This window comes from Dipodomys ordii, unplaced genomic scaffold (assembly GCF_000151885.1).
Source record: "Dipodomys ordii isolate 6190 unplaced genomic scaffold, Dord_2.0 Scaffold63, whole genome shotgun sequence".
NCBI classification, from domain to species: Eukaryota; Metazoa; Chordata; class Mammalia; order Rodentia; family Heteromyidae; genus Dipodomys; species Dipodomys ordii.
The window spans coordinates 2,395,028-2,419,563 of record NW_012267279.1 but is presented as its reverse complement, the minus strand read 5'-3'; the positions used below and the strand labels follow the sequence as shown (position 1 = coordinate 2,419,563).

At 39.8% G+C, this 24,536-nt stretch overlaps 1 protein-coding gene and 1 pseudogene across 2 annotated transcripts in view; both read right to left on the bottom strand.

Annotated features, from left to right (window-relative positions):
* Window positions 1-704: 704 nt before the first annotated feature.
* On the bottom strand, window positions 705-1,585 carry LOC105990162 (annotated as a pseudogene). The gene has a single exon (XR_001175290.1). The product of XR_001175290.1 is annotated as a prohibitin pseudogene (transcript).
* Window positions 1,586-5,990: 4,405 nt separating this feature from the next.
* The window catches only part of Commd1 (copper metabolism (Murr1) domain containing 1), a 121,308-nt gene continuing 102,762 nt past the window's right edge, over window positions 5,991-24,536 (bottom strand). The window contains exon 3 of the mRNA XM_013022478.1: window positions 5,991-6,159. Within this exon, the coding sequence (XP_012877932.1) occupies window positions 6,052-6,159 (108 nt within the window). The 3' untranslated portion in view covers window positions 5,991-6,051. The remainder of the gene's footprint in view (window positions 6,160-24,536) is intronic.

Sequence of the window (24,536 nt, the reverse complement as noted above, 5' to 3'; positions counted from 1 at the left end):
ATCCATCTCTCTCATTTTTTACAAGATGTTAAAATAGCACCTACCAGAGACTCCAAATCAGTTATTTTGGAGTCTGTGCCAATTTTTAGCTATAGTTCTAAAAACAGAACAAAAATCACATAAACCTAAAATTTCTTTAATATAAAGCAAAATAGCATTAAAAGTTTTGTGTTTAGCTTATCATCTTTTAAACTGACAGTTTCATCTTATTCTACTTGAGCAATCAATCAAATTCATGGCTTTCCCCTTTTCATCTCTCCTCCACCTGCACCCTGTAAATCAACAGAACCTGAAAGTCTAATTACTGCTGAAACAGAAAACCAGTGGAGAGCAAGTGAAAGAGAAACTAAAGGCCCAATCACAGTCCTTGGTGAATACATAATATCAATAATCCTATTTTACTATCTGCTTATGCCCAGCTCTAGTATTTTATTCTGATAATTTATGAACTGAGCTTGGAAACTATGTTAGTTGGCCCCCTTATCTGACAGGAAGCAGGTTGAAGCAGGCTCCTTTGTAACATGGCTATGCTCAAAGTCCTGTGCTACTGTGAGGCTATGAGACACAATGATAGCCATCACCATATAAGGGAAAACTGATCACATTTAGAAAAACATGTCTATTTCTTTTTTTTTTTAAAGATTGGAAGTGATTTATTTTCTTAATTTTAAGTCAATCATTAAATTGTTCACAGTGATTTCTGGGATGCTGCTCAGAATCTTAAGGGCTGGGGTCTAGTTGGCCCAAGGAAGTACAGGCAGGGCAGGCCTCGCTGGGCAGCTGGAGCAGCACAGACTGCCCTGAAGGCAGGTAAGTGATGTTCGGTGGGCGGCAGAGCTGGTATGCAAAGTCCTCCGCGCAGCTCAATCAGGCCATCACCTGCCGTGGCCAGGGAGTCGCCCTCTGCAGGGATGATGGCCGCCTTCTGCTGCTGCTCAGCCTTTTCCACCACAAATCTGGCCCTCTCTGCTTCCTGCTGAGCCACCTGTTTGGCTTCCACTGCTTCTGTGAATTCCTTCCCGAAGGTCAGGTATGTGAGGGCCACGTCATCCAGGATGAGCCCAAAGGTTGCTGCTCGCTCTGTGAGGTCATCGCTCACCTGCCTGGAGACCAGCTCTCTCTGGGTGATCCGTTCTCTGGCATCAGAGCAAGCCACCACAGGCTTGAGGATCTCTGTGGTGATGGATGGCAGCACACGCTCATCATAGTCCTCTCCGACGCTAGTGTAGATGCGAGAGAGCGGGCTCGCGACCGGCCGGAAGACGCTGCGCAGTGTGATCCTGACGTTCTGCAAACCTTTGCTCCCGGTGATGACGGGCTCATTACTTGGCCGAGAGCGGCAGGCCAAGATCATTGGTTTCTGTACCCTCCTCCTACCACAATGTCTGAACACCACGGAATCGGTCAAGATGACAGCCCTGCGCCCAGCGTCCACATTATGTAAGGCAGAGTTCACCACGCCTGCTGCCACAGCTAGGGCCATGCCAAACTTGCCAATGGACTCGGATATTTTGGGCAGCCATGTTTCCTTCTGCTGGACCCACTCACATCTGCTTCCACTCTGACCTCCACATTAATTTTCCCCCAAACATGTCTATTTCTTAAACTTTGGGATTCGAGTTAAGCTTAACACTAATTTTGTTCTGTTTAGGCTCTCCCTTTCACGGGTAAATGACCATCTAAAATACACCTTGCCTATAAAGGTGGAGACTAAGAACTGAAACACAGCAACTTGTCTTACAATGGGAGACAGTATCCTGTTCCCTTAGGAAAGTACCTAACCATTGATCTTAGGATCCATTGACCTTAGGATTCCTTCTGTATTCTTACCCTTTTCACTGGTCTAGATATTGACTATGCACTTCAGAAAACATTTTCTGACACCTGCTTAGCATTTATTTTCCTTTAATTCCTATTTATATTCTGTTCTTGAAATTTTCCTATCTTAAGAACTTCAACTAATTAATAGCGTGACATTATGTCAGCTTCTCAAGATTTCAGAGACTGAATGTCATCCTTTGATTTTTCACTCCCTTCATACATTTGGGGGAGAATTAGTTAAGCTCTAGTTCTTTTTGAATTATTAAAATAAGACTGGGAAAAGAAAAAAGAAATTACATTAAGGAAAGAAAAGGCGATTTCATTGGCTTTTAGGCCTTTGCGGATAAAGCAGAGATTCAGAGCTGTCTCTAGAAGCCAGACTTGAGAATAGGGTGGGGCCAAAGCCGTTGCTCATTATTCTTATGCAACTACTGAAGTCTGTAGTTACTTTCTAACTTGATTCTGAAGCTACTTTTTGGCTTTGCTGCCTTGTTTCTAACAGACTGGTTATAGTGCTTACTGCTAAAGCAGTACTTCCTGGGAAGCTCTACAAAGCCTGATTATGGCTGAGGATTATTTTTTTACTTTACCCTACATTTCCCAGAACTCAAAATGGTTTTAATGTAGGAACACAGGGAAGATAATCCAGTGAGGTATTTTGGATTCTTATGCTAGTTTTTCCTTCCTGGTCCTACTCTAGGCTTACATTCTCAACAGGGAGATATCCTGGTTGCATGTAAGCAACTTGTTTCTAGAAACTACAAAACAGTTAACATTCAAATACACAAGAGGATTATCTCATAGTTATAATACCTAATACAATTTCCTGAAGATCAATCTGGCATGTATCCACTTCTAGGGAAGCCAAACCTTCCTCGTTCTGTTATCACTGTATGTTAGGTTGGTGGGTCATTTAGCTGTTGTTCTTACTAAGTTAATAATGTACATTCATTCCTGTAGTTACAAAAAAATAAATTAGAATCAGTAAATATAAAACATATTCTGTCCAAAACATCTTTCGTTCAAAAGTGTTTAGTATTAAATGTATGAACTATCTTTGGCAACCTTTGGGAAACAGTGTACATTAAACCGTAGTTTTTCTAAAAACCTAGGGTTTGGAGAATTAAAATTTTAAAGCCATGTTAACTTTTGTGTTAATGGCTTTCATGGGATGACCTAAGCAGATTTCAACCCTAACAGTAAGTAAACTATGTTTCTTCAGACTTCCATGGGCTCTGACTCTGTCAGTGTTAAATGCCAAGGCTGTCTGGTGAGATTTTCATTTATCTGGTGAGATATTCATTTCTTCCATTTTACAGTAGGAGACATTGTCTAAATTCTCCTGAATCACATGGTTGTAGTCCTGGGAAGCAAGTTTTGATAGCTTGCCTTCAAAAAAAATTTTTTTTCCTCCAAACCACACACTTTATTTGGATCTACTTGAAAGTACTGTTTCAAGATGTTTTCTGAAGGTTTCATAGGACTACGACTACACTGAAAACTTTTGGGTCATTGTTTGCTAACTGCTGTGATGGTTTTAATCAGAGAAGAATCCAGAATTTTCAGCTTGGGTGTTGGAAGAGTTCCTAAATGTCTCTTAACTGACTTAGGAGAAACTGCTTAACAGAAGAGGCCTTATTCCTGACCTGGAATAAACTTATGACAACTGACATATGCTATAACCAGAGATCAAGGAAACTACATTTACTGAACAATTTATAACATAAATGCAACAAAGGTTTAAAAATATCAGTATCAGATGAGAAATCTATTAAAAAAGAATCACATACTGGTTGTCAACATACTGGTTGATAACTTTCTTCACCTGTCTGGTAACTTCTAGTTAGGATATTAAACATCCTGATGATGGCTTAGATAGTAAATGTCCCCTGAAAGGCCATGTGTTGAAGGTTTGGTTGCCAGCGTCTAGCATGATTGGGAGATGGCAGAAAGAAGTTAGGTCACTGGGGGACTGCCCTTGAGAATACTAGGATCCTGATCCTTTCACCTCATGGCTTCCTGACTGCCATGAGGTGAGTAGGTTTGTGCTACCATGTGCTCTCCGCCATATTCTGCCTCACCACAGGCCCAAGCGCAATGGAGTTAAGTGGAATTCAGCATGGACAGAAGAAATTTCTGAAACCCTCAGTCACAAAATTACACCTTACCATTGGTGATTGACTTCTTTTCTCCTTTTTTTTTTTTTTGACAGTCCCGGGACTTGAACTCAGGGCTGAGCACTGTCCCTGAGCTTCTCTTAAAAGCTCGAGGCTAGCACTCTACCACTGGAGCCATAGTGCCACTTCTGGCTTTTTCTGGTTATGTGGTATTAAGGAATAGAAACCAGGGCTTCATACATGCTAGGCAAGCACTCTATCACTAAGCCACCTTCCCAGCCCTCCTCCTCTTCCTCTTCTTCTTTTTTTTTTTTTTTTTTGTCAGTTATAGGGCTTGAATTCAGGACCTGGATGCTGTCCCTGAGTTTGTTTGTTTTTTTCTCAAGCCTAGTGCTCTACCACTTAAGCCACAGCTCCACTTACCATTTTTGGTCATTAGAGATAAGAGTCTCATAGACTTTCCTGCGTAGGCTGGCTTCAAACCACAATCCTCAGGTCTCAATCAGTCTCCTGAGTAGCTAGGACTACAAGTGTGAGCCACCAGCACCTGACTTGACTTCTTTTAAGCTGGTTATCTCACATATTTTTTTCTCAGTGATGGAAAACTGTCTAACACACTTCTCTATTAGGACCTAGTTTTCATTACACTAGGTTTTATTGAAGACATTCTGGAAGAAGTTTTATTGATAACTCAGGTAAAATTTTCTAAGGCCAAAGACTTCATTCCACCTAAGTAGACATTTTTCTCTTCTGGTAATCCTAACTTGAAGAAAGAAGAATCCCTTTGTAATGAGGACAGTTCATTCTCCAGAAAAGCTTGATTCTCACTCCTCATATCAAACCAGATTCCCAAAATTTAGGTAGACCTGAGTCAACTTCCTACATCAGTTCCAGAAGCATATTACCAGGGTCCAGTAAATATTTCCTAGTTCAGGAAGGCTCCTTCCTGTATTTGCACAATAAAATGTTTTCCTCCTCAGTTTCTAATTCGTGCATGATTTATCAATGTACAAATTCCTAAGATCTCTCCTAGGAACAAAGGTCCTGCAAAGAATTTCCTAAACTGACTCCACCTAACCCGTTCCTAACAGATCTAAGTCTCTGATATAGCCGTGAAAACTTGCTGTTATTTTGCACCCAGGAGGCTGAACCAAAAGCCTTATGCATGCTAAGTGACTGTTTTAGCACTAAGCCACCTCGCAATTGACTTGCATTTTATTTTTTGCTAGTGCTGAGGTCTGAACCCAGGGACTATCAGTCTCCCTTAGCTTGCTTACTCAGAGCTGGCATTCTATTATTTGAGCCACATCTCTATCTCAGCTTTTTGCTAGTTATTTCAGAGATAAAAGTCTCACAGACTTTTCTGCTCAAGCTTGGCTTCAAATTGCAATCCTTTGATCTCAACCTCTTGATAACTAGATTAAAGGTGTGAGCCAGTAGTGCCCAGCTAATTTTTTAATTTAAGCATTTTTTTTGGGGGGGGGGGCAGTCCTAGGGCTTGAACTCAGGGCCTGAGCTGCTTTTGCTCAAGGCTAGCACTCTACTACTAGAGCTACAGAGCCACTTCTGGCTTTTTCTGATTATGTGGTACTGAGGAATCGAACCAGGGTTTCATGCATGCTCAACAAGCCCTCTACCATTAAGCATTTTTGTAAGTGCCCTACAGTTTTTATACATGCTTAACTTCTGGAACAACTCCGCGTGTGAATGAAAGGAAAAATAAAAGAAATCCTAGCAAGCAAAGACAGGCAATATTTCAATTTAAGGATTTAATACCAATGTGGGAACAAGATTTTAAAAAGACCAGTGGAGGGCTGGGAAGGTGGCTCAGTGGTAGAGCGCTTGCCTTGCATGCATGAGGCCCTGGGTTCAATTCCTCAGCACCACATAAGCAAAAAGAAAAAAGCTAGAAGTGGCGCTGTGGCTCAAGTGGTAGAGCGCTAGCCTTGAGCTGAAGAACTGAGGGACAGCGCCCAGGCCCAGAGTTCAGGCCCCACGACCGGACCCCCCCAAAAAAATAAAAAATAAATAAAAAAAATAAAAAGACCAGTGGAAAGGGATCATGAACAACTTTATTTCCACAACTCCAACTCCTTCCTATATTAATCTTGAGTTAGGCTGGCTGCATCAGTGTGCTAATACTTTCTTCTACCTCTGAGAGCTTCTTCAGGATTTGGTTGACCTTGACTTCATCGAATTCCAAACAAAGAAATTCAGATTCCTGTAAAACATAAAAGGACGTTTTAGGGGAACCCTAAAAATAATTAAGGCATATCATCTGGTATGACTAGACTTCAGAGGCCCAGGAAACCAATCCAGTAAGCTGTAATCAGATCTTAATATCTAAGTGTTGCTTTATTACATAAAGCAAACCTACATATTGCTTCTAAATGAAGCTGCTCAAATAACCATACTCAATGTTTCTTTTCTTTCTTTTTTTGGGTCCGGGCGTGGGGCCTGGACTCTGGGCTTGGGCCCTGTCCCTCAGCTCTTCAGCTCAAGGCTAGCGCTCTACCACTTTAGCCACAGCACCACTTCTGGCTTTTTTTTCTTTTTGCTTATGTGGTGCTGAGGAATGGAACCCAGGGCCTCATGCATGCAAGGCAAGCGCTCTATCACTGAGCCACCTTCCTAGGCCCTCAATGTTTCTTTTTTGGTTTTTTGTTTTTGTTTTTCCTATCAGGCACACAAGAAGCTTGTGCTATATCTGTCATCACATTTGATCCTAATTTTTTTGTTTTTTTTTGGTGCCAGTCATGGAGTTTGAACTCAGGGCCTGAGCACTGTCCCTGAGCCTTTTTGCTCAAGACTAACACTCTACTACTTGATTCACAGCTCTACTACCTGTTTGGGGTTTTTTTTGAGTAGTTTGTTGGAGATAAGAGTCTCATGGACTTTGCTGGATTGGCTTTGAACTGCGATCTTCAATTCTCAGCTTCTTGAGTATTATAGGTATGAGCCATCAGCATCGGGTTCCTATTATATTAAAGTAAGTATTGTCACTTTATAGGTGAGAACTATGGGGCACAGAAAGTCTCAACCTGTGTCTGATAAAGCAGAAAAGGTCACCTATTTAACTTCCAGCATTAGTGGACCCCAAAGTCCCTGTGTGTCCACAGCACTCTGTAGTAAAATAATGGGGTTGTAAAGTAGGCTAAACTTGGATTTTGTGGTTATGGCAGAAATTATGGCAAGTTCCTTGTGAAACAACAGCCAGACAGGTAAAAGATAATTAGATCTTGAAATAGCAACCAACACTTCTGGAGTCTTTTTACTTGCTACCCAACAGGGCAAATTAATCCCATGTAGGGTAGATATCAAAGATATCTTGGTAAATTAATCCTAGGTTATATAGATATCAAAGAATAAGGTCTTTAAAGTATGGTGGCAGAAACTTTTCTTTTTTTCTTTCATTGTAAAGGTGATATACAGAGGGGTTATAGTTACAGAGTTAAACTAATGAGTACATTTCTCTTTGAACCATGTTATCCCGTCCCTCAAAATCCTAAATCCAACTATCTTTAGCAACAAAAGCTAACTGTATGTACCCAACAGTGATAATATTCAAGATCATTAATGAAGTAATTTTAAGGAAGTATGCATCTTTAGAGATCATATAATCTAACTACCTTGTTTTCTAGACAATAGAATTAAGGACCATGCATGTCAAATGACTTATCTAAATCCTTTGTGGATGGGAAATTCATCAGGTTAATACTCTTTTCCCTATATTTTCGTCTTTAAATACTGAAGGAGTTCTGAACAAGTCAATCCAAAGTGTTCCACTTAGTATTAGGGTTATTTTACATTGAAGGCAACTGAGAATCAATAGGAGAGAGAAATCTTCCTGGAGTTTATCTGATTAAAAACAGAAACTTCTGGAAAATGAGGACCACAACCAATCTCCTCTGATGGAATTTTATATGGAAAAGAAGATGAAAAGTCAGCAGCAGATGAGTCTGCACCATCTTACTAAAACAGTCCTAATCATTATTTCTCCATATATTTATCTTAGAGTTTACCACCCTGAGTTACTTCATCACTTACCAGTCTCTGAAAACTGACATGAGATTTCATCTTTTTTTCCTGTGAAGCACTCGTGAAACATTGATAAAATCTGTAAACTTTTTCTGTCAATCTTTCCTCAGTTAATTTCACAGACTTTATGGAAAGAACCTAAGAGAATAGAGTCTTCCCGATTATATGGCAGTTCCCTATCCTCCAAGTGTCAGGAAAAGGAAGACTAGCAAGCCTCCTGAGAGGGCAAGAATCACTCTGCTATTAGCTAGGACAAAACCAAGAGCTGATTTTGAAAAAGCACCTTTGTTGTTGCTAAGCTGCTGAACTAAGTCTATGGAGATGGCACTGAACATGTCCCAAGTGAAACAGGTGCAGATGAAAAGAAGGAACCTCTTGGATGAAAGGCTTTCACAGGAAGGAAAGGCGGGTTTTCCCTGACTACAGGAACCTGCCTTCAAACCTGTATTTGGATACAAAAGGAGTTTAGTTTCATAGTGAGCTTAGAAACACTGCCAAGTTTTCATTTAATTAAGGGAAAAAAACAAGTTTAAACAAGGAATGAATAATAATAAAGGAAGCTCTCTGTACTTTAAGTCATAGAAGGAGTTAGCCTTTTTGGAAAGAAAGGCAAATTTATGATCAATTAGGCATTTTGTCAAAATTAAGACTGGGTCTCAAGTCAAGCACCATTGGCTCATGCCTGTAATTCTAGCTGTCCTAGAGGCTGAGATCTCAGGATCATGGTTCTTCAAAGCCAGTCTGTGTAGAAAATGCCCAGACACTTTTTTTTTTGTCAGTCGTGGGGCTTGAACTCTGGGCCTGGGCGCTGTCCCTCAGCTCTTCAGATCAAGGCGAGTGCTCTACCTCTTGAGCCACAGCGCCACTTCTGGTTTTCTAGTGGTTTTTACAGGTGTGAGCCACTGTGCCTGGCTCCAGACACTCTTATCTCCAATTTACTAGCAAAATGGTGGACTGGAGGCATGACTCAAGTTAGATAGTACCAGCCATGAGTGAAAAAGTCAAGTGAAAGTGCAAGGTCCTGAATTCAAGCCACTGTTAGTACAGTTGAGTACCCCTCAACAAGGAATGGTTCTCAGATTTGAAAGTCTCATGTATTTCACTTAGTTTTACTGAGATCTTTAGCTTGACTTTAAGCGTTTTTTAGTATTTGGCTTGAAAATAATAGAACTGAATCTAATAATTACCAGTGATTAACATATGTATATAAAATTGGCCAGAGATGCTACAACCATTTTTCACCAGAGTAAAAATTACAATACTAAATCACTTTGTGTTTATATGTAAAGAAATTATAAAAAATAATACTCATACAAGCCGGGCGCTGGTGGCTCACGCCTGTAACCCTAGCTACTCAGGAGGCTGAGATCTGAAGATCACGGTTCAAAGCCAACCCGTGCAGGAGAAACCATGAGACTCCTATCTCCAATAAACCACCAGAAAACTGGAATTGGCGCTGTAGCTCAAGTGGTAGAGCGCTTGCCTTGAGCTGAAGAGCTGAGGGACAGCGCCCAGGCCCAGAGTTCAGGCCCCACGACCGACAAAAAAAAATAATAATAATACTCATACAAGATAGAAATAACAGCAGGGTCTGTAAATATATATATATATGTACACGTACACACACACACACACACACACACACACACACATATTTTTTTTTGTTCGTGGGGCTTGAACTCTGGGCTTGGGCGCTGTCCCTGAAGTCTTCAGCTCAAGGCAAATGCTCTACTGCTTGAGGCACAGTGCCACTTCCAGTTTTCTGTTGGTTTATTGGAGATAAGAGTCTCACGGACTTTCCTGCCTGGGCTGGCTTTGAACCGTGATCCTCAGATCTCAGCCTCCTGAGTAGCTAGGATTAGAGGTATGAGCTACCAGCACCCGGCTAGCGTCTGTAAATAAATAGTACTTTTTTTCCTAAGGGATTATTTGTTACAGGTTTCAGTACTCAATCTTTGACTAGACCTCTGAATATTAATAAAATTCAAATTACTTAATATATGTGTATATATTGTATTACTTTACACTTATTTATTATTTTTATGTTTCTATTTTACATAGTTGAAGGGTCTCACTATGTAGTACAGGCTAGTCTCAGATTCCCAATGTTCTTTCCTTAGCCTCCTCAGTCTTTTTTTTTTTTTTTGGGTCCGGTCGTGGGGCCTGAACTCTGGGCCTGGGCGCTGTCCCTCAGCTCTTCAGCTCAAGGCTAGCACTCTACCACTGGAGCCACAGCGCCACTTCTAGCTTTTTTCTTTTTGCTTATGTGGTGCTGAGGAATTGAACCCAGGGCCTCATGCATGCAAGGCAAGCGCTCTACCATTGAGCCACCTTCCCAGCCCAGCCTCCTCAGTCTTACATATGTTTTTGAGCCAACACCAAGCTATTTTTGTTACTGTGAACTCTGCAGCACAATTTGAAGAAGGGTATTTTGGTATTTTAGTGTTAGTCTTTTTGCTCAGGATCATTTTGGTTATTTCAGGGTCTTTTGTGCCTTCATATAATTGTAGATTTTTTTTCTATTCCATTAAAAAGTGTCATTTGGTAGGAATGACTTTTGGTAATATTCATAGTTTTAATTTTCACAATGTTAACTCTGATCTATAAACCTGGAAGATCTTCCCATTGTTTGTTCATTTGTTTTTCTTCACTGTTTTATAGTTGTTTTTACTATAGTTGTCACCTCCCTTGATTAGGTTTATTCCTTTTTTTTTTTTTTTTGGTTGGTCATGGGGTTTGAATTCAGGGCTGGGAGTTGTCCCTGAGCTCTTCTGCTCCAGGCCAGTGCTCTATCACTTTGGGCCACAGCACCACTTCTGGTTTTCTGGTGGTTAACTGGAGATAAAAGTCTTATGGGCTTTCTGGCCTGGGCTGGCTTTGAATCATGACCCTCAGATCCTTCTGAGTAGCTAGGATTACAGGCATGAGCCACCAGCACCAGCACTCAACTTTTTTTTTTTTAATTAAAATTTTGAGGTTATTTTATGTTGGATTGTTTTCCTGGTTTCTTTTTAGCCTGTTATTGGTATTTAGAAAAATTACTTTTTTTGTTGTTGGTCATGGTGTTTGAACTCTGGGCCTGGGCACTGGCCCTCAGCTCTTCAGCTCAAGGCTAGCCCTCTACCACTTGAGCCACAGTACCACTTCTGGCTTTTTCTGCTTATGTGGTGCTGAATAATCAAACCCAGGGCCTCATGCATGCAAGGCAAGCACTCTACCACTGAGCCACCTTCCCAGTCCACTAGGGTCTCTCTTAACTATAGCATGAAATTGTTTACAAATAGGGATAATTTGACATCTTCCTTTTCTACTTGTATTACTTTCAGTTCTTTCTCTTATCTTGTTGCTCTGAGTAAGAATTCAAGCACTATATTAAAATAAGAGTGAGGATTTCAGATAAAATATTTTGTTTTTCTGTTTAGTATTATGTTTACTATAGTTTTGTCAAAAAGAACCTTTATTATCTTGAGATAGGCTTTTACTTTTTAATTTTAAATTGTGTGTGTGTGTGTGTGTGTGTGTGTGTGCGCGCACACGCATGCATGCGCACATGCACACTAATACCAGGGCTTGAACTTAGGGCCTTGAACTGGCTTTTTCACTCATAGCTGATGCTATACCACTTGGATATGGAATCTCTCAGACTTACCTACACAGCTGGCTTTGAACCTCACTATCCAACATCCAGGTCTCAGGTTCCTGAGTAGCTAGGACTAGAGATGTGAGCCACAGGTACCAAATTTGTTCAGCGCTTCTATTCTGAAGGAGTGCTGAATTTTGTCAAAGGCTTTTCCTTGAAATTATTGATATGATCATGTAATTTTGTCCTTTATTCTGTCTATGTGTTATATTCCATTTATCTGTTTGTGTATGTTAAACTATCCTTAAATTCTTAGAATGAAAACAACTTGATCATGGTATACAATCTTTTAATATCTTGTTGAATTTAGTTTGTATTTCATTCAAGATTTTTGTATCATGGTCATCAAAGTTTGTTATATTTCTGTTTCTATCAGGGTAATACTAGCTTTGCAGAATCAGTTCTTTATTTCCTTTTCTTCTCATTTCTTTCTTTTTAGTTATACTAGGATTTGAACTCAAGGTCTTAAATTTGCTGGGTAGGTACTCTATACTCCATTCCCTGTTTGAGTTGGTTACTTTTATGTTACTTCTACTTGTGCTTCCCTGGGCCACTGAGGAAGAAAGTTGTGCATTACTATGCCCAGCCATTATGTTCCATCCCACTTCTGTAGATTAGATTCATGTCACTTCATCTAACCACTGGTTGATATGGAGTCCTGTGAACTTTAATGTCTGAGCTACCATAACTTGTTTAATTTGTTTTTCTATCAGATCTTTTAAGCTTATTATTACTTTTATTAATTAGTTGTACAAAGGGGTTTCAGTTCCACAAGGTAGGTTATAAGCACAATGCAACTTGATCAATGTCACCCCTTTCATCATTCTTGCTTTATTAGTTTTTTCTTTTTTTGTAGGTTATGGGGCCTGTTTGGGCACTGTCCTTCAAAAGGCTAGCGCTCTACCACTTGAGCCACAGCGCTCGCTACTTCTGGTTTTTTGTTTATGTGGTATGGAAGAATTGAACCCAGGGCTTCATGCATGCTACGCAAGTACTCTACCACTAAGCCACATTTTTTAAATTTTGTTTTATTTTAAAGGTGATATACAGGGAGATTACAGTTACATAAGTAAGGTAATGAGTATATTTCTTTTCGAACAGTGTTACCCCCTCCCTCATTTTCTCCTGCTTTCCCTCTCCTCCATGAGACTCTTACCTCCAACTAACTACCAAAAGCTGGAAAGTGGAGTTGTAGCTTAAGCTCAAGAGTGCCATCCTTAAGTGAAAAAGCTAAGGGACAGTACACACACACACACACACACACACAAAAGAATGTATAACTTGTGATCATGGGGGATATGACAGGCAATGAATTAAGCTCCAGAGTATAAATAAGTATTCCAAATTAGGATAAAAAACAAGTGTCCCATTTTTCCCCTCTAAATACAGGAGCTAAAAAAGCCATAAAATCCTAAGAAAAGAACCTCAAGGTCTGTCTTCCAAATCAACCACAAGAGAAAAAAAACCAAGCCAACTTTAACTACCAGAGAAGGTTACCTCAAATATTCCTAGAAGCAACTTTTCTGAATAACTAATCTACACTTCCTAGTAAAGTTTTCTTTGTCAAACTTAAATGCTAAAAGCTTACATAAAATTCATTTTATTGCAGAATCAGAATATAATTGGTGCTTAGCATAGAGAATATCAGAACACTGCTATTAAGCAAATGTTTGCTCTCTTTATCTATACCCTAAATAGCTGCTTTGTGTGTAACTCCCCTTAAATAACTTCATATCCAGGCCCTATAAGCATACCTAATGATTCTTCTACAAGGTAATACTAAAGTGATAGATGCTAAAAGTGGAAAATAGAAGACACTACTTATTAAATACTTAGTGCACCATTTATAATAAATTCAAATAAATGTGCCTTTCTAAGGAACTGTTTATTCAAAATAAAAATTTTATGGTTACCTGAAAACTGTGTTGACTTAACTCCACTTACCCTATCATATACATTCTCTACCCTATGTGCCTTATTCCATGTCCTGCATAGCTCTCTTAAGGATCTGTCACTTTCTTGTCTGGCTGGTAGCTGGGTTTAGGCAAGAGGAGAGTATATAATATTTATTCCTTAACTTTTTCCCTTATGCCATTTTCAATTATATTCTATGTAGACATAGTACTTCTTCATTTCCTACTTTATTGACTGTTATTCACCAAAAAGTATACACTTAGTACCAAATTTCAGACTGTCAAAGTGTATAATCAACAAATACAATTTTCAAAGATAAGCCTAACTAGAATTTTCATCATGACTAAGTTGCCAAGAAGGGTAGCTTTCGAGTGAGAATAATAGGATGATTCAGAATCAATACACTAGTCCTTCTTATCCCTAGAGGATATATTCCAAGATCCCCAGTGGATGCCTGAAACCATGGATAGAAACAAACCATATGAATGCTACCTGAAAAAAATAACCTAAAACAGAAGGATATGGAGGCATCACACAAATTGTAGAACAGTTGTCTAGCAAATGTGAGGCTCTGAGACTAAGCCCTAGTAACACTGTCCTCCCTGCGCGTGCATGCACGTGCGCACTTGTGTGTGTGAATAGACACGAACACACACACATATACAAAATAAACTTGATTCCACATCTACTAATCTATTACATATAGAACATGTTAAGCTAATTTCCCGAAATCATACTATAGATCACAAAGCAAGTTACTGGGAATGAAAAAAACACTAAATAATATCCTTTTAAAGCTGTAAGACTGCAACTTAATGAAAGAAATTAATTTATGATTAACCTCCAAACTCTAAAGAATTCATGTCATACTAAATGCTATATGAGATGAGGACAGAATCTCTAAGAACAGAATTCACTCTGATGAACTCTCATGTTAGTATAAAACTCTAGAATGGGGTTGAGTGTAGTCCAAAAGCATTTGTCATTACTGGACAATTACTAATTTATTTGGAGATCTCATTCAGGCATTTTAAATAAGCTTTTATGGGGACAACCTGATAACATGAGCAAAAATGCTTAAAAATGAAAGAACTCTCTATCCCCAAATTTTTACTTTAAAAATTAAATTTTACGAGAAAACACAGATTTAAAATCTAGTCACTAGGAAAATCCAGGGAGGGCTGGGAAGGTGGCTCAGTGGTAGAGTGCTTGCCTTGCATGCATGAGGCCCTGAGTTTGATTCCTTAGCACCACATAAGCAAAAAGAAAAAAGCCGGAAGTGGCGCTGTGGCTCAAGTGGTAGAGTGCTAGCCTTGAGCTGAAGAGCTGAGGGACAGAGCTCAGGCCTAGAGTTCAAGCTCCATGACCGAACCCCCACCCCCAAAAAAAAGAAAATCCAGGGAGAAAAACACTATATATATATATATATATATATATATATATATATATATATATGAAAAATTTCAGATCTACCACTGATGGTAAGTTACTGTAAAATAAGTCCAAGGCCCTTAACCTCAACTTTTAAAGTGAAATGTCCATGTTTAATATAAAGTAGGATACTATTAAAATAACATCTTATCATAACTGTTCAGAGACTTATCATCTGGTTCTCTACTGCCTTTCTTCCCTCTCATCTACGTTCTCTTTTTCCATCCACAAGATGGTTTAGCTGGTTAACCTATCACAGCAACTCTGTAAGAGGTTTTATAAAAAGAGATTGCAGTTACGAGAGAAACTTAACTGTGACTTCATACTACTACTTCTGAAATGCCAAAATCAATTTAAGCAAGGAAAATCTTATTCTCAAACATTCCCTCAGTGACCAAGACCATTCCTCTTAGCCTAGAATGTCTTTAAAACAATCTAGGAGCCTTGTGAAGGTTAAAATGTGTTTGTGACTTTAACTAAGTATCACTATTCCACAATACTGTGAAGTTTGTGAACTTTATGTAATCACTTAATCTCAATTAAAAAAAAAATTAAAAACAATGCAGGGGGGAGGGAGGAAGCCGGGGAGGTGGGGGAAGAAAGGGATGGTAGGGGAAAACAAAGGAGGGGGTAACAATGCTCAATACAAAATGGACTCATTACCTTGCTCATGTAACTGTAACCCTCTAGAGGTATAGTATCTTTACAATAAAAATATATATTAAAAAGAATCTAGGAGGAGGAAGGTAATAAAAATATATTAACATTTATCAGAAGATCTGACTAAGGGTGTATCTCAATGGTAAAACACAGGCTTAGTATATGTAAGCCAATGGTTTAATACCCAGCACCAAAATAATAATGATACTATTACTACTACTAATGATAAAAAGTCAGGAGATTGATTTTTTTTCCCATTAAGAATAAACTCAAATGGTCTGGGAATGTGGTTTAGTGGTAGAGTACTTGCCTCGTATACATGAAGCTCTGGGTTTGATTCCTCAGTACCACATAAACAGAAAAAGCTGGAAGTGGCGCTGTGGCTCAAGTGGTAGAGTGCCAGCCTTGTGCAAAAGAAGTTTCAGGGACAGTGCCCAGGCCTTGAATTCAAGCCTCAGGACTGGCAAAAAAAAATAAAATAAAATTCAAGTACCCTGCCCTAAAGCACAAGGTTTATGTATTAGAACCGGGGAAATGCAAAGCATGAAAGAATCAGGAAAGTACCAAGGCAAGTCCCTCTTCTTGCCCAATAGCCCCTAGACATGGACATACATATCCATTTGTGAAATATCCTCACTTACTCAGATCCTTTTATTTATACCCTTCATGGCCTTTTAATCACCCAATCACCAAGATTGCTGGTCATCCAAGGAGCCCCACAAAAGCAGAATTAGATCAACTCAGTGAAAACTGTGCTAGTCAGCTTCTGTTACTGTAAAGAACACTAGATATAATCAAAGTATAAAAAGCAAATATGAATTTTGGTTCATAGTATTAGAAGTTTCAGTCTATGACTGATTGGCACCTTGGCTTTGGCCTTTGATGGCATAGTACATCATAGTAGAAAGGCCTGAGGCTCATTCATTTTGTAGCAGGGAAGCAAAAGAGAGAAAGGAAGGGTTAGGAGAGTTGGCTTGTCACCAGTCCCTCCAAGAGCAACCTTCCCACCTGTATCCCACCTCTTAAAAGTTTCTATACCCCAATGTGGCCAAGCTGGAGACTAGGTCTTCAAAACCTGGGTCTTTAGGAAACATTTAAGGTCCAAACTATAACAAAAACTAAGGGTTAGATTTACACATATACATACCCATAACCACCCATAGTTCACGTCTAATACATATACCTTCCTGCTACTGCACTTTCATTATCTAGCCACAGGCTCCTGTGAACTACCAAGGCAATGAAATTCCAAGGATACTAGTCCAAAGTTGGTCTGATTTCTAAAAAAAGAGAAAGTGTGAATATGCCAGGAACAGGCCCCTGAGATCTCTTGGTTTAAGATTTCTTAGCTGGAAACAAGATAGAGACATGTTTTAGAAGAAAACAGACACGCTTGTCTTGCCAATGTGTGGTGGTCAAAAGAAACATGTATTTTGGCCTAGGCAACCCTGACTTATTTCTGAAAGGGAGAAAAGAGTTGTGTTCTGCAAGAATAAGCAGTTCTATCATTGGCTGAATTATGTACAACTAACCAAGAATAACCCTATTATTTTTTCCTCAGAGATTCCAAAGCAAACATTTACAGGTCAGTGGATAGTAAAAGGCAGAGGTACGATCAGTCATCATTTTACCACTAGAAAAAAAATGGGCGAAACTCAGAAACTTGCCCCAATTTCATAAATTCACTGACTCAACCCATCATCCAGCATACCCAAATCTGACTACTGCTGTGTGGTCACTTTCAAACCTGATTAGTGTACAATTAGCATAGTAGAATGAGAACTCATGGGAACTACTGGATTCTGTATAGCCTATATAAATGTGAGGATATAAATGTTTTTTTTGGTGGTGGTTGTTTTTGGTTGGTTGTGGGGCCTGAACTCTGGGCCTAGGCGCTGCACTCAGCTCTTCAGCTCAAGGCTAACATTCTACCACTAGAGCCACAGCACCACGTCCAGCTTTTTCTGTTTATGTGGTGCTGAGGAATTGAACCCAGGGCTTCTTACATGCAAGGCAAGCACTCTACCACTGAGCCAACTTCCCAGCCCAAGACTTAAATTTTTAACAAAGAAAATTTCAAAGCTTAATACAAACGAATCATTGATTAATTTCCATTTCTTCAAAATATCATGCTCTAGTTTAATTTACTTCCCATTTCCAGCAGGATTTAATAGCTGCTTGTTTTCTATATTTTGGAAATTTTGGCTGACAAACTTTCAATGACAAACTAAAGTGTCGCAGGCCATTTGTTTTGTTTGTATGTGTGTATGTGTGTATTTGGGTTTGTGTGTGTGTGTGTGTGTGTGTGTGTGTGTGTGTGTGTATGTGTGCCAATTCTGGGTCTTGAACTCAGGGCATGAACACTGCCCCTAAGCTTCTTCTGCACAATGCTAGCATTCTACCACCTGAGCCTCAGCTCTACTTGTGACATTCTGGTGCCTAATTGAAGAGTCTCACAGACTTTCCTGCCAGTGCTGGCTTCTAATTGTGATGCTCAGATCTCAGACTCCTGAGTAGCTAGATTACTATGTGTGAGCTACTGGAATCTAGACAGCTTTATTAATTTTTTAAGACAGGTCTTGTTATAAAGCAGCCCATGCTGACTTCCATCTTGCAATCTTTTCACCTAGGTCTTTTGAGTGCTAGGACTGATTATAGGCATGCATTATGCCAGGTTGGTACTTTTTTTTTTCTGCAGGAAATTATACTAATTTTTGACTAAGTAGGACTTGTTCCTACATGACAATGGACATAGTACCTGAGGAAAAGTAAAGTACACCAAAGAAGGAAATTTTACTAAAATCTTTAAAACTAAATGATAAAAAAATCGTAGCATATTGAAGAAAAATACTGCTGATTTTGGCTTGACATTCAAACTAGGGTCCATCATCATTTTTGATAAGGTACATTCTAATACACACTCATTTGTAAACAACTTTGATAAATTAACTATAATAATTATATAAAAGAAATAGATTACTCTCTCCTTCCAAAATTAAAATCATCCAGAATAGCCTGAATATCATTAGTGAGGCAGAACACTCTATGCAGTGGCACTTGCTTTCTTTTTTTTCCTTTCTTTTTGTGCAGATTTTTTTTCATTGTGAAAATACTGTACAGAGGGGTTACAATCACATGGGCAAGATAATGAGTACATTTCTTATCAAGCATTGTAGCCTCCTCCTTTGTTTCCCCTTCCCATCCCTTCCCATCCTCCCCTGCCCCCCTCTCCGAATCCTCCTCCCCACCCCCCTTCACCAAAGTTGTAAAGTTCGTTTTTCACCATAACGACTTGTACATCTCATTGTTGCAATGGGTCCACCTGTATTTCTATTTAAACGATTTGTTTTTTTCCCTTCCCCAATTTTTTATTGTGATTAAGTGATTACATAATTTCACTAATTTCACAGTATTGTGGGATAGTGATCCTTAGTTAAAGTCACAAACATTCTAACCTTCATGGGGCAAGTTGTCTATCATGGTCTATAAAGTTTATGAGTTCTATGGGCTTTGACAATACAATTTCTTCCACATTGGGTGATATGTACATTCCTTTCCTTTTGCATAGTGTCAGCTGTTCCCTCTTTCCCCCTCATTCCCTCCCTCCCATCGCTGCCATTGAGCTGCTGAGTTTGTTTTGATCAATGTCCAGTGCAGCTCATGGGTCCCACTGTTGTATGTTTTCCCCTAGTTCTGTGTCCTCCTTCTAGTTTCCTTCCGAGGTGCACATATATACCATATATGTGGTCAGTAGCATGGGATCATTTAGTAATGATTCCACCAGATGAATGGAGGTCCTTTGTTTCTTGAGTCTTGTTTACTTTGTTGTAGCACCTTACATTTTGGATTTAACATCCTCTTATTAGGGAGACCATGTGCTGTTTGTCTCTTTGCTCTTGGCTTACCTCACTCAACATGAATTCTTCTAGTTCCATCCATTTCCCTGTGAATGCCATTATTTTGTCCTTTCTAATGGCTGCATAATATTCCATTGTATATAGATACCACAATTTTTGGATCCATTCATCTGTAGTGGGGCATCTGGGTTATTTCTATATCCTGGCTATTGTGAACAGTGGCACTTGCTTTCTAAGAGGTTCTTAACTATTATCTGTAGTTGATGGTGATAATGACAACAATGAAACTCACTACAACAACATTCTAACACTTCTTAGTTTCCTGCTCATAATGTACAATGAAGAATTTCTAGTAGTTATCCCCAAATAAAAAGGAGTGGAGATAACCATATACATAAAAGCTACCTGCTGTCTGCCAGCCCAGTTCACCTCATCCTCACTTAACTTTATTTTGAAATGTTATTTCCTCTAAGTATGGGTGCTGCTCAAAGTACAAATTAGTTAGGACCTAAAGCCCTGGACAGCTTCTTGGTCCAGAGCAAGCAGAAACCAGACACAAAAAAAGACCTTGCTTCAAAATATCTTCTCTGCCCTGCACTAGCTTCTTCTAGTTTCCGTAACTTTCTTATGACCATGGGGAGAGGTCTTTTCAGACTTGATTAGGAATTAACAACAGAACAGCCTGGGGTACACTACACAGAGCCAACTACACAGAGACCCAGAACAGAGGGGAACACACACACACACACACACACACTACACAGAGCCAACTACACAGAGACCCAGAACAGAGGGGAACACACACACACCACACACACACACACACACACACACACACCCCAATACCCTTATTTGCAGACTTTATTAAATTCCTGAGATAAGAATCCCAGAAGGCTACTGCAGCAATGGTTGGCATTGTCTGCGGCTGGGCTGCAACGCTAAGTAGATGTTACCTGCTACAAGGGCTGCAACCTCAGGGGTCTTTGCTGGCTGTGAGCCGTGTGGGCTCTGCCTACCACGAACAGTAGAAGAAAACCTATGTCATTGCCAGGATAAAGACTGTCAGGAAGAGGATTAGAAAATGGCTCAAAAGAAATCTCTCCTAATCCCCACTCCTAGATCCTATTAAGTGCCTTGACTGTTATGCTGTACCTGGAAGTCTAGACTTGGGTTTTGGCACACTAGTGTGTGACAGGATAGTGTGGGCATGAGGGAAGGAGAGGATTTGTAGTCACAGCATGAAGTCAGACACTGCAAACTTTTAGAGGTGGCATACAGCGAGGTGGGAAAAGAGGCAGTGGCACGTTTATTAAATAAGGTTGGATGCTAACATTACTTGGGTTGCTGGAATCACTGTTCATGTAATAATCATCCCTCCCGTAATAGTGTTTCACTGTTCAGTTCAAGAAGTCCTTTTACTTCTTAGGACAATTTTTTGTTCCTTAGAATAGTCTTGTTAATAAGTAGGAAGAGAAAACACAGAACAATCTAACCCAAAGCAGGTCTTTTTTTTTTTTTTTCCCGGTTGGTCGTGGGGCCTGAACTCAGCCTGAGCACTGTCCCTTAGCTCTTCAGCTTAAGGCTAGCAGCCTACCACGTGAGCCTCATGCATGCAAGGCAAGCACTCATCCATCGAGCCACCTTCCCAGCCCTACAAAGCAGGTCTTTTCAGCCAAATCTCATAGAAAATGTAATGGTTTCTAATCTGGTTTATGGAAAAAAATAAAGCAGGGCCTCATTTACTTAAAATTGAAGACAGTCAAGTACTAACTGGGAAAGAAATAAGAATCTTTCTTGGTCAGCACCATTCCGTGCAGTAAACCGGAAGCTTAGAAACAATGGAGAGAACAGAAAAGTTTGTGTGGGTAGAATACTGGGATTATCTCTGGGGAAATGAGATGCAACAATTATAAAATAATCATTATGAAGGTAAGAACAGAGATTGTGTGGGAAAAGGCTGACAAATCTGAAGAGACTAGCCAATACAAGGGGAAAGAAAATTATAGAGAAAAAAATGGTAACATTAATGAGTAATGATAGCTAACAATAGTTAACAAATCAGTGTAACATACAAAATATCAAGCCATGTACATATATCTTGTCAGTAATTTTATCCCATTTTATTTTGTCAGTCATGGGGCCTGAACTCTGGGCCTGGGTTCCCTCATCTCTTCAGCTCAAGGCTAGTGCTCTACCACTTAAGCCACAGTGCCACTGCTGGCTTTTATCCCATCTTATAAGGATGAAAGATAATGAGTAACTTGTTCAAAGCCACATAATAAGTAAGTGGCAGAGGGGCTGGGAAGGTGGCTCAGTGGTAGAACGCTTGCCTTGCATGCCTGAGGCCCTGGGTTCGATTCCTCAGCACCACATAAGCAAAAAGAAAAAAAAACCCAAAGTGGCGCTGTGGCTCAAGTGGTAGAGCGCGAGCCTTGAGCTGAAGAGCTGAGGGACAGTGCCCAGTTCCAGAGTTCAGGCCCCACGACCGGACCAAAAAAAAAAAAAATAAGTAAGTGGCAGAAACAGTTTTAAACTTAGGTCTTTCTGGCTTCAGAGCCTAAGCATTTAACCATTTCATATTCCTAACTCATATTTATATGTAACTTTAAACACAACTATTAATATTCACTAAGTGCCAATATGTGAATGTTATTCTACTATTTAGCAGTTAATTTTTAAAAAGACTCAAAAGAGAGTTGCTGTCAATAAGATACTGACTACTGTCAGTATGATACTCTTGACAACTGACAGTGATTCTCAATTGGCAATTGACAGTGGCCAATAAAACCACTTCATAGGTAAGTGGTGAGTACATCCTGGCTATTCGAGAAACTTCAGGCATGAAGTAGTAGGAAAGGGCAGTAGCCAAATGCATATGTGCATGGGGCCCACACCAAGAAGCATATTATAAAATGACTAAGTTCTTACAATAACTTTTTGTTTCTTCCCTCTCCCTCTGTCTGTCTGCTATGTCTCTGTCTCTGTCTCTATGAGTGTGGAGGTGGGAAAGGCAGAGAGGATTCCCTATTTAGCTACTTGAACCATCAGCAGGAGAGCTAGAAACAAGGCTTACCTTTGTGGTTCTATAGACTAATGTATTAATCTTAGAATAAGATTCCTCTTCTAGCAGGTTGCTGGTGGCTCACGCCTGTAATCCTAGCTACTCAGGAGGCTGAGATCTGAGGATAGTGGCTCAAAGCCGGTCACAGCAGAAAAGTCTGTAAGACATCTCCAATTTACCATCAGAAAGCTGGAAGTGGAGCTGTGGCTCAAAGTGGTAGAGTGCTAGCAGTAAGAGAAAGAGCTCAGGGACAGTGCCAGGACCTAAGTTCAAGCCCCCACAACCACTAACAACAAAAAACAGATTCCTCTTCCGATCACTCCATTACTTAAGCCTGGGGTTCTTTTATTAATCAGGAATAATTCTAAATTCTGCCTTTTGTCTGATCCAAGAAAATCATATTATTCATGTTTTAAAAATCACACCATCACCAGGCACTGGTGGCTCATGTGTATAATCCTAGCTACTCAGGAGGCTGACATGTGAGGATCGCAATTCAAAGCCAGCCTGGGCAGGAAAGTCCATGAGACTCTTTTTTTTTTAAATTAAAAAAATTTTTTTTTTGCTGGTCGTGGGACCTGAACTCTGGGCCTGGGCGCTGTCCCTCAGCTCTTCAGCTCAAGGCTAGCACTCTACCACTTGAGCCACAGCTCTACTTCCGGCTTTTTCTGCTTATGTGGTGCTGAGGAATTGAACCTAGGGCCTCATGAATGCAAGGCAAGCACTCTGCCACTGAGCCACCTTCCCAGCCCCTCCATGAGACTCTTATCTCCAATAAACCACTCACAAAACCAGAAGTGGAGCTGTGGCTCAAGTGGTAGAGCACACATCTTGAGGGGGGGGACAACACCCAGGCCCAGAGTTCAAGCCCCATGATAGACAAAAAAAAATTAAATTTAAAAAATCACACCAGCATTTATAGGCATAGAAAGAAGATAAAAGCACTAAATTCTGATTTTAAGCTTTTAATATCCTTCATATATATATATATATATTTTTTTTTTTCTCCTAATCCTGGGGCTTGAACTAAGGGCCTGGGCACTGTCCCTGAGTCTGCTCTAGGCTAGCACTCTACCACTTGAGCCACAGCACCACGTCTGGCTTTTTCTGTTTATGTGGTACTGAGGAATCCAACCCAGGGCTTCATGCATGCTAAGCAAGCACTCTACCACTAAGCCACATTCCAGCCCCCATCCTTCATATTTGTTTTGATCCACATCTATTTCCTGATCAAGCTAAGAGTAAGTAGACCTGAATGGAAAAAACAAGAAAGAGAGTCCTTGGTAATGTCCCAAATTATATACTTCACTCATATATAATCAAAGGTTGACTGCCCATCTAAAACACAAAGTAAATGCAGGGAGCACATACACTGTTATAAGTAAAAGTAAATAATTACTAAAAAAAAAAATCTTATTCTACTTTGTAGCTTATTCTTAATTTAAAAATAAAGCACTTAGCAAAAAATTTAAAAAATAAAGCATTTAACATGCTACTCAAGAATATGTCAGTTAAAAAATGTGAATTAAGCCAGGCGCCGGTTATGTCAGTTAAAAAATGTGAATTAAGCCAGGCGCCGGTGGCTTACGCCTGTAATTCTAGCTACTCAGGAGGCTGAGATCCGAGGATCAGAGTTCAAAGCCAGCCCGGGCAGGAAAAGTCCGTGAGACACTTATCTCCGATAAACCACCAGAAAACCAGAAGTGGAGCTGTGGCTCAAGTGGTAGACCACTGGCCTTGAGCTGAAGAGCTGAGGGACAGTGCCCAGGACCAGAGTTCAAGCCCCACAACCTATAACAACAACAAAATATGAATTATGTTAAGAGGAGTCAAATAAGTGGAAAAAATTTAGCCAAAATAATGAAGTACATGGAAGAGAGAGGGGAGGCGTGTATGTTTCCAATAGAGTTAGCTGAAAAGCATCTTGACAGTATACCTTATATATTTTTCTGTTTATCTCTTCAACTTCATTTATCGAATTCTTTACAAATTGAGGA